The sequence below is a fragment of the Biomphalaria glabrata genome, chromosome 10 (genome assembly GCF_947242115.1).
Source record: "Biomphalaria glabrata chromosome 10, xgBioGlab47.1, whole genome shotgun sequence".
Taxonomy (NCBI): Eukaryota; Metazoa; Mollusca; class Gastropoda; family Planorbidae; genus Biomphalaria; species Biomphalaria glabrata.
The window spans coordinates 10,596,689-10,608,151 of record NC_074720.1 but is presented as its reverse complement, the minus strand read 5'-3'; the positions used below and the strand labels follow the sequence as shown (position 1 = coordinate 10,608,151).

General features: G+C 29.6%; 1 protein-coding gene across 4 annotated transcripts in view; it reads right to left on the bottom strand.

Annotated features, from left to right (window-relative positions):
- Positions 1-2,054: 2,054 nt before the first annotated feature.
- The window catches only part of LOC106074576 (one cut domain family member 2-like), a 46,467-nt gene continuing 37,058 nt past the window's right edge, over positions 2,055-11,463 (bottom strand). For all 4 annotated transcript variants that reach the window (XM_013235368.2, XM_056043306.1, XM_056043309.1 and 1 more), the window contains one exon: positions 2,055-10,328. In XM_013235368.2, coding sequence (XP_013090822.2) covers positions 10,039-10,328 — 290 coding nt within the window. In that variant the 3' untranslated portion in view covers positions 2,055-10,038. The remainder of the gene's footprint in view (positions 10,329-11,463) is intronic.

The window sequence follows — 11,463 nt, the reverse complement described above, 5'->3', positions numbered from 1 at the left end:
ACGAGGAATGTGCCTTTATCTTTGTGTCTTTCTGAGTATTTTATTAAATTTTGTTTTTGTATTTGAAGATTATGGTTCAGTGTTTTATGTATAATTGCTACTTTACTTTTGAGTCTTCTCTCCTGAAGGCTTTCTAAATTTAGTAATTTTATTAAAGGTGTTACTCTACTCAAATATGAATATTCGTTTGTTATGAATCTCACTGCTCTATTTTGTGTCTGTTCCAGTTTCTTAATGTTTTCTTGAGTTGAGGGGTCCCAAACAGAGGATGCATATTCTATTATTGGCCTAACCAAGGTTAAATAACATTTTAGTTTTATATTCTTGGCACAGTCTGCAAAAGAGCTGACAGCTCAGCAGCAAAAAGCTGGCTAAAAGAAGTAGAAGAAGAAGTAGAAATTTCTTTGAATAAACCCTAATGCTTTGTTTGATTTTTTTAAAAATTAGTTTCATCAATATGGGGATTCCATGAGAGTTTTTCAATTACTCACTTGCTCAACTTTAATCCACACTCTGTAGGTAGATTTGTCCAGTACTATTTGTACGACTACTTTCTCGTGGTGCTAGTTTTGTAGACCATGCACACCCCCCGTACTCCGCTATTTAAAATTAAGTTTAGTTGTTACACGTCGAGAACATTTCTCTCCCTTGGTGTTATGGAGTGTGTATGTGTGTGTGTGTGTAGAGTGTCTGATGTAACTTTAGAGTTAGGTTGACGAAGATGATTGGATTAAAAAGGAGGTGATCGGTTGATGAAAGACAGTCCAACGAAAAAACAAAACCATATGTATGACAAATGCAGAAGTCTGAAGTGAGTGGAAGTCTATTGTTTACATCATTCGACATCTGGTTATTTTAAGCGTGTTTCTACGTACACCTACAATGAAATTGAAAGCTGTTCTAGATATTTGTCACTAAAGCTCTAAGTTTGTTTTGTTTGTATAAAAAAATAGGTGTCAAGCTTCATCCAAGATTTGTGTGACAGTAAACTTCTACGCCTACTTGGTTGTTTGTTATACTTTGGACTAGCTATCTGAAGCTACAACACGACCACTACCTTATTTATACTTTGGACTAGCTATCTGAAGCTACAACACGACCACTACCTTATTTATACTTTGGACTAGCTATCTGAAGCTACAACACGACCACTACCTTATTTATACTTTGGACTAGCTATCTGAAGCTACAACACGACCACTACCTTATTTATACTTAGGTTCATAATTAAAAATAAGGGGGGGGGGAACTGCCTCAATTTTCCTGGACTCGCGGAAGATTCAACCCACCACACATACAAAACCATGGAGGTCTACAATGAGTACCTTACTATACGGGCGTGTGACGGAAACTAAAGGAGCGAGGCACTCTTAACCCCATTTTCGTTGCGCAGTCTCCACCGTATCGTGTAATTCACACGAAAAGAGTAAGCAACACAAAGGTTCTTACTGGAACAGGTCTCCTCAACATTCTCAGACAAAGCTGAAGTTCTTGGCTTGGTCATGCCCGCCATAGAAGTTAACTGTTGGGAAGACTTAGCTCTTGACGCACTATGTGGAGAGCGATGTGATTACAAGGCACGGTGTTTCCAGTAAGTGACGAGATGAAGGCAGACACTTTAGTTACTTCTCTTTTAAGTGGGCCAGAACTCATAAAATTTAGGCACATCCAAAAAAATAGGCTTTTCAGTGTAACCGGTGCACAGTATACATTTGTATAACACTAGGTAATAATCTCTGTGCATTTTTAACACAATATTATCAAGTTAAATAAAATAAAACAAACAACATTAATGTTTATAAACTTTAGTATGAACATTTTAAAAAGGGCTCAAGACTTTCTTTGTTCATGTTTATTTGTAAAGGATATTTAAAAATCCACTATTTGTGAAACAAATTATACTTTTTCCTTTTAGATCAAACTTGAAGATCTAGTGGGAAATCTGTTTATTAATAGATAAAATGTTAACACATGGAATGTAACCAAATCTAACAATATGGCAATCATACCACTACAACATGCAACAGACACAAAACATACAACAAGACTCAACGTAAGCTTGGTGCCTAGTTTATTATCAATTTTTATTTATGTTGAGATGTCGTACAGACAGACGGACAGAGAGACATAGTTCTAATAGTTGCATATCTGTGAGGGCCCCCATAAATGGACAGTCCTTATGACAACAGAAATGATGAATTTTATATAAAATTAACTTTAAAAAAAGGAAAAAAAAAAAAGAAATCAACTACGACATCAAAACACTCCAATATGGCAAACAAACTGCAAAATTATTGGACACTTTGAGAAAACTCATTGTCCATTGGCCAGAAATGGATTTCTTAACAAAAGTTGGCCAGGTAAGTGGTGAACTAATTGATCAAACTTAATATCAATAAATGTTTTTTTTTGTTTAAAGTACATGAATTTAAAATGTCTAAATAAAAAAACAAAAAAACATGGAGCAATAGTTAGATCAGACTGCTGCTTTAACATAACACACAATTGTTAAAACTCACTAACATAAATATTTATAGATATTTATATATATATATGTATATATATTACACACACACAATTATGCAAGGCAGTGATGAAAACATCTGGAAAAAAAAAAGGTCAGTTGTGTTTTAAAATTATGCTAAACATTTCTTTTTGAACAATTGGTAAAAAAAATCTCAAATTAATGAGACACTTTTTTTGTAGGTGGTGATGAGATCTGAATTTGTTATATTTGCTCTAATCTATAAGAAAAAGTAATTTTGTTTAGATTTGCCCTAGCCTATATAAGTTTCAAAACTAAGTCACACCAACTTTCTCAGTGAGCTACCAAATAAGACTCAAGCTCTGTTTCCAAATAAGAAACTATCTATTTATCACAATATACATGTTCAAATCTCCTAAATATTCTTTACACTAAGTGTATTTGTTTGCTTTTATAATTTAAAAAAAAATGTATCTGAAAAATGCAGAACAAAAAATATAAATGAAGAAAGATCTTTCCTTTTTTTTTTTAAACAAATAATTGAGACATTTTTTTATGTATAAGATTTTGTATTTTGAGAGAGAAAAAAAACATAACAAAATTAGCATTGGTCACTCACACAGACTCAGAAATGAACTCACACTATTGATGCAGCTCTCTTCTTTGTTTCTACTAAGAATATTTATCTTGCTATGCATCAAAGCTTAATTTGTCAAACAAACAGAACCAAAAAAATATACATTATGATTTAACTTATATTGCACTAGTTGTCTGTTATCGTCAAATATTATGAGAGTGAAACCAAAAGGAAACAAAGAAAAATAAAACATATCAAATGGAACCAAACATTAAACATTGACGGAAAAAATATTATCAAGTTGAAACAAAAAGAAAACAGGTCACACATGAAAAATAAAGAGGATATTGGTGTCAGGAAAAAAAAAAGAAGAAACAGCTAGAGATGTGTGCAAGAAATCTGACTAGTCAACAAAATGGAACGTGTCTAATTCATGAGTTCATCACACAGTTTCGCAAGAGTTTAAAAAAAAAAAAAGAGTAGAAAACGCAAGTCTATACATATTGTAACTGTTCCAGCTGCAACACTACTAAAGAGTTAGGCAAGACTATGTACAATGACAGAATCATTTATGTTTACCATGAATAAGAGCATTTGTTTAATGATAGTACATATAAACACATACATATAGTTCATAATGTAATGATATGCTAGATTGTACATACATGCATATGAGTGGAGCTGTGGTAGATAACCCTATACCCTGTTCACTCTTAACAACAGAAATAAACCAATTTTAAAATTCACATTTTGAAAAGATTTGAACCCTCCCCTACAATTTCATTGGACTACTGATAGATAGTACGAAAACTAATACAATTTAGATTTAGGTGTAACATTATAAGTTTTACTAAAATTAATTTCTTAATAAAATTATGGGTGAAAGACCTTTTGCTACAAGTTAAATAACTAAAAGAGTTAAAAATAAGGAGAAAAATTGTCTTGAAAGAAAATGAAATTAAATTTATTTCATTCATAAAATTTTTGGGCTTAGTCATTTCATATGTTACATTAATTGACAGTGATAAAAATTAATACTTATTGTGTATATTGAGCTAAGCTAAAAATAGAATTACAGAAAAAGAAACACTAGTAAAAACAAACCGCAATGTTTTGTAGCTTGAAACTCATTCCCCCACCGAAAAAAATATAAAAACATGTTGAAATCATTAACTCTCTTTTCTCTGAACCTCAGAGTTTATTCTATTTATTTGTGAGCAATTTAAATCCACTTTTTTAAAGTAAGAGGATGCCGTTCTATTTAGAGTAAGCAACAGAAGAGAAATATTATTCACCACAAGAAGTACCAACATTGTCAGAATGGACAATACAAACATATAACAGGCCTTATAATTGTTAGAGTACATAGCGCGTAGTTCAGTCTAAAACATTAAAAGTCAACAACGTATGATGTGATGAAAAAAAAAAAATTATGAAATAAAAAAACAATGGCATTCAAAATATGAAAGATGATAGGCTAGTTTGACCTGATTTTTCTTTTTTTTTTGCAATGCAATATGATGGAGAGGAGAAAGAGAGGGAGCAAGAGAGAGAGAGAGAGAGGAGTGAGACAATGCACAGTGAGGATGACAGTGAAATATACAAGTGATAAAAATCTGTATAAACATTGACGCACTAACTAAAACATTGATCTCTAGAACATTGTCATCGTGGGCAAAACAAGAGGCAATCATAGGATGACATATTTAAATATAGGCAATATTTAGAAATATCTATGTACAAATGACCCCAATAGAAACATATAAAACAAAAGCGTTGTGAATATATTTATATGCAAATGTGGTGTATCAAAGAATTCAGGAGCAGAACAGTATCCTAGATTGGGTAAAAGTGTCAGAGAAAATAATTTCATTAGATATATTTCGAGTGCTGTCAAACTGATGAGACTCTCTTATTGTTTCTTTTTTTTTTTTAGTTAAAGTAATTTAAATAAATTAATTAAAAAAAAAACATTAATGATTCAAAAAATGAATAAAATAAGCATTAAATGGAGGCCTTGTATAAGAGTACGGTCTGAGATTCACAGTGAGTAAAATTATCTAAAAATTAAAACAGACCATAAAAAATGAACAAGTTTTTTTTTTTTTTAAATCTTATCACAAAAAAATTAATCTTGTGTGTGTAAGCTTATAAACATTTGTCTTTTTGTTGAAAAACAAATAAATTTGAACAGATGAATGTTAGTACCTGTAAAACTTCTTGTCTAATAATGTAGTTTGCATCTGATATAAACTAACAATGATGCTTGTTATTTTTTTTCAGCAACAATTTTGGTAGTTAACCAAACTAATTTTAATGGAAATTTGTTTTTCCCTTCAGAAATCTCTCTCATATAGCTGAACATTGCTATCTTATCCCTAGAGTAAAAAACTAAACATTCATCCTAGTCGCTTTAATAATGTTTCAGCTACTTTAACTCTCATTACAAATAAACAAATAAAAAAAAAAAAAAATAATGTCCCTATTTTCTTTGTATGGTGTTAAGAAGGGGAGAGAAGAACAGTAGGAGAATAAAGGGAAATAATGTGTGAGAGCTCAACATTCTTTGGAACATGTGTGAAACTTCACACAAAGGCAAACACACACTGTTGAGTGAGAACTGGACTGTTGGCTTCTCCATCAGATATCCCCCCCCCCCGCCCATCCCTTTTTATCCCTCTCTCAACTTAAACATCATTCTTTCATTTGTCTTGAAAATCTCTCATTGATTGGCTACACCATTTTCTTTCACTTTTGTCTTAAAAGATTTAATTATTTCCCTTTAAATCCACATTATTCTAAATTTGCCTTTAAAGGATAATTTTCAACATTCAAGAAAAAATATTATTTTAAAAATAAAAGGAAATAATTCTTATTACATCCAGAAGTGTAACTTTCCAATTTACTCAAATGATACATTTTGTATTTGATGTTTCATACAAACACACTTTTCTAATATTAATTGAGATTACTTGAAAATATTTATCATGGCTAAAGATGTTTGTAAAAAAATATAGTAATATTAGAATTATACAAATTTAGAGTTTATGCTATAAAATGTACTAACCATAGGACCAAACAATGTACTAGTGTTAAGAGTTTTGTCACTCAGATCAAATAAAACAAGCTTATCAATCTAGTCTTTGTAGTTTTTTTCTTTTTTAAATCTCTGATTCTGTGAAAATATTGAATGAAAAAATGTAAGAAAACACTCTTGATTTTTTGAAGTAAACTATAAGCATTACACATATCAAGATCAACTGTGATATCCATGGAACTAAATGTGATACACAAACTGGCAACAACAAACATTTAAAAATCAGATCTCTTGTAAAATATATTTCAATAGAAAGTGATATTCAAAAAAAAAAAAAGCAGTTACATTGAGGGGGTCTAATGTTATACTGTAAAATTTAACCAATGAATAAATAAACAGATCACAAAGTTATTGACAATAAATTATATATCCTGAATACAGCATCAGCAAATCAAATAAACTGCTAAAACTGGACAACCACCTCAAAAAAAAAAAAAAAGAACCAAACTTTAGGAGGGCCAAAATAAATGAGTAAACAAGATTATGACACACACAATCCAATAATTGCTAAATAAAATGACATTGCAAACAATAGTTGAACAATAAATAAATAGAACGGAGAAAAAAAAATAAATTAAAAAAACAAAAATCACAAGTAGAATTGGACAGAATGTTCAAAAATTATAATGAGCTTATGGATGGATGTATTAGCTGGATTACTCCGCCGACTAGACTTTCAAATGGTTTAGTACTTGGTAAAACTTGTGTGATACCATATATTTAGGTATTGTTAGTTTCAAAATAAGAATAAATACTGGTTCTAAAAAAATTGCTAGCCAATGGACGAATTAATGTTGTAAACTTAAAAAGAAACTAAAAATGACTGCATGCTGAATAAATACTAAAATATATTAAATACCATTGTCAAAAGCAAATTATTATCACTATTACTGATTTAATAATACTACTTCTTTTGTAAGTTATACTTTTGTGTAATCAAATAGAATATAATAATATATATATATATATATATATATATATATATATATATATATATATATATATATATATATATATATATATATATATATATATATCATTATTTTGTTTGCATTGAACATAAGGTATAACACTACAAATAATATATATTTTTTTAATACTAACTTTCAGTAAAAAAATTAATGAATTAAACCTGGCTGCCAGCTACAAAAATAACCTTATTAAATTTAAATATTTGTATGTAAAATATAAACTTGATAAAATTATAAAGTGGAATCAGCCATTTCATAAAAATTTAATTGAAATTTAATATGATTTTTGTTTCTGTATTAATTACTCTTTTTCTACATCCCTTAAAAAATGTCAAATTTTATAAGTAATTGCAATCTAAACCATTCTAAAAAAAAGTGGTTAATATTTATATTTAAAAATTCCATTAAATAAAAATAATTATATATTATAGCATTTCAAAAGTTAAAAAAGATAAATGATATTGAAATAAATTTTAAATCTTAAAATTTTAAGAAAATCTGAAGTTTTAGGCCTTCCATTTTAATGAAGACAAATGGATATGAACTATGAATATCTAGGAATAATCATTTTACATTTAGTATTTTTTAAAAAGTTTCTGTAGTCTAGTATTATTGGTCATCACTATCAAAATGAACTGAATTTAGAAGCCATCTTGAACTGAACAGAAAGAGACACAGTGATAAAAACATAAGTGAAAATATTGCACATTTATCTCTTGAGCCTTGGAAGCTGCCTCAAAACCACCAGGTTAAAACAACACCAGTGCCATGCCAGACATTTTTTGTCATCTTTCAAGTAATATTTGAACCACTGATTAAAAAAAAAAATATTTTCCTTTCAACTTTTTCCAACAAAGCCTCTTACAATCTATACTTTGTAGGATTGGCAATTTAACTAGGTCATGGATTTACGCAACACCAGTGAAATACGAACCTACAACGTGGACAGCAACACCATGAATATAAATAAATAATTTAACACTAAATAAAACTGGATATGTCACACAAAACACACAAAAAAAAGATGGCACCACAAATTAATATAATAAATATCTTCTTTCCAGCTGAAAAGGAAGGAATTCCTATATTATCGACATTTGACATGAAAATGTGGCAAACATGGAGTTTTCAAAATTTAAAATGGAGATTCAAACATCTAAAATAGAGCTTGCTAAAGACCTGACATGAAGTAAGCCTTACACCATTAATTAGGTCATGAAAGATCTCTTTGAACCTCAATGAATAGAAAGTGGATTATGATAGCAAACTAAACTACAAAATCAAAATTAAAAATAAATAAATAAATATCGAAGCAAAAAAAAAAAATTATATATATATAATGAAACAAACAATAATATAAAAAAAAAAGTTGTTGGATTTCATCAGCTATATTAAATCTTCTTTGGAATGTTTATTAAAAAGAAATTGGAATTCTGGGATATTCTATTTGTTGAAACTAGAACCTGATCACTGTTCAGCTGACAAATAAAGTGTAAATATTAAGGAATACTTGAGTTTTGAAATTGAGTGGAATGTCCAATAAAAATAAAAACATTAAAACAAGTAAATAAAATACTTTTGTTTAAAAATTAAACAATGAAAACAAGTAGTTAACACATCTGTGCCAAATGTTCAGAATACTCCATTATTTTTTTTTTATGGTAAGGGTCTCTAATGTGCACTTGCCTATAAAACATTCAACACAAACAGTTATATAATCAATAAAAATAAGTTTGTTATATAATTGTATAAATAAAAATATTTACAGATCTATCACTGCTGTGGTCAAGGTATTGATTAAAACAAAATGACATACTGTGGTACTACAGGAAAAAAAATTAAATCAGAAAACGACAACAAATGAACCAAAAAAAAAAGAACCCTCTATTGTGTATGTGTGTAAACATGTAGAAAGATCTGGCTAAAGAAAGTAGGTCAAAGTTTTAAAAAAAATCTGCCAATGAAGTTGATAAAAAAAAATTTTGTTTTGTATCATATTTTAGTTAAATCTAACATTTTTAAATACATTGAATGAAACAGTATTGTACACGAAAAAAATAAAGACCAAGGTTGATATGTTTATACAACAAAATGTTCTCCCCCTGTGAAAAATATACACAGTCAATAAATGAAGCAAAAGATACCACCCTTTCTCTTAAAAGTGACAGTGAAATGTATTGCAATAATGAAAAATGGACAACAGGACTGACAGGCTAGTTTATTATACAGTGCTAATAGTGAAATTATCATCACCTGTCCAGTGTTTCATGGGGGCTTGGTAGATGTCACAGAGGCCCCTCAGAAGTCACCCGCACAATTAACGACTTTTCCTTCAAGAGGAGTCCATCCTTGAGATATGGTATGAATTGAATTATCCACTGGAAAAAAAGGTTGCTGTCACACAAAAGAAGCGGCTAGGGCTCTGTATTTTTTAGTCCACGAGCCTGATAGCCGATTATCCTTCCTTGAAGGAAAGCAAGAGTCAGTTTCTGGCTTAACAAGGATGATATCTATTCATGTCTTCTTTGCAAAGTGAACCAGTGCAAAGCTCTGCATGTAAGTATGTGTTACATATATAGAAAACGTCTAAATAGAGAGAGCATAAAAACCAATTCGATTATATTTTTTTTCAAAATATAACATCAACACTTGTATTAGTCATTGTCAAAAGTATTATCAAATATCTTACTGTAAGTCATGTATACTGGACGTGCATCGCTTCAGTTTGGCTGAGTTAGTAAACTACAGTTAAAACAGTAATGTCGAGCGACCTTGGGCCCTCCATTTTTTTATATTTTCTTCTTTCTATTTTGTTTCATTTAACACACTGAGGGGTCATGGTGACAACATGAGTAGACAAAAAGACACCTCACCATTTCACAGGAGAAAATGGCCGCAGGTGTTGTGGTTAGCTCTTACCACAAACTGAAACACTTTCACGGTTGTTGTTGCCATTGTCGTCCTGCCATTTATCCAGTGACCTTCTGCGAGCGTTCATGAAGAAGTTGGCCACAGTGGTGACCTCCAGGCCAAGCTGCTGGGCTATTGTTTGTTGCATCTCTTTGCTCGGCCGTTTGGTCTCTTTAAATATAGCGTGTAGCGTACGTCTCTGAATATCTGTGAACACCAAACGAGGTTTCTTCGGAGGTCTGTTTTCTTCCGGTGATTTATCTACATCTAGCTCCTTTCGCTTGCAAGCTAGAAAAAAAATAAATAAAAATCTTTCAGTTACATGGAAATGATCTCTTTAAATGTAATAAAAATTATGAACTGATTTATAAGTCAAAAGATATTGCAAATTAGGGTTTATGGGACATGAAATACCAGCAGTTTAATTCTCTAGCATTAATTAATTAAACAACAGTGTCCACTGAAATGACCCAATAGTTCAAAAGCAAAATGATAAATTAAAAACACTGACATTTTGACTTAAACTATAATTTTGTTTAACTATGGTTCAAATAAAAATGTGTGATTGTTCATGCCAGAATGTAGCCAAGATACAAGTCACTAAATATGTAAATAAAGAAAAAATTCCACTGTTGAACTTCTTCATTTAGTGGTTTGTTGCTAACAAAATTCTGTTAGTATTCACAAAGACAAGTTCTTAATAATAAGTTGATCTAGTCTTTAGGCTCAAAGAACTGAACTTATTTTACTAAAAGAAAATAAGTACAATTACTTTCATAAAAAATATTTATAGAACTTTATTATAAGCATGAAAATATATTACAGTCTCAATTATTGGTTCCAGATTTAAAATTGAATCAATTCTTTCTTTTTTTTTTTAAACATAAATAGAAGGTCTAGATTATAATAGATCTATATTATATTTACAATATTGATATATTGATCTATTGTTTTTTTTAAGAATATATATCATATGACTCATTATGATATACAGTACAATATAACAATTTGATATTAGACATGTAATAAATTAGGACAAAAACTTTTTCACAACTTTAAAAAGATTATACTGCTGCGTCAGATCAATTTTCCCATATAAAGAAAGACCAAAGGTTGAGTGTTAACTATGGGTTTAATAGTGTCAAAGGAAAGTAAAAATCAAAGGATCGCACATAATAAGAATCAAAGTGAAATCTAATGAATGTTAAATTCCAATACAAAATTTCTAGCTTGAAAAATTATTTTATCATTTATTTTGTATAAAGTAATAACTACAGGTTGAAATTTTTTTATAAAAAAAAAATGGGGATAATTAAAAAAAAAAGGGATTTCCAATTACCTTTAAAATGCAAATAAAAATAAAGCAGAAAAAATATCAAATTAAAAAAAACAATAAAAAAAATACTGTAAGTAATTTTTAATT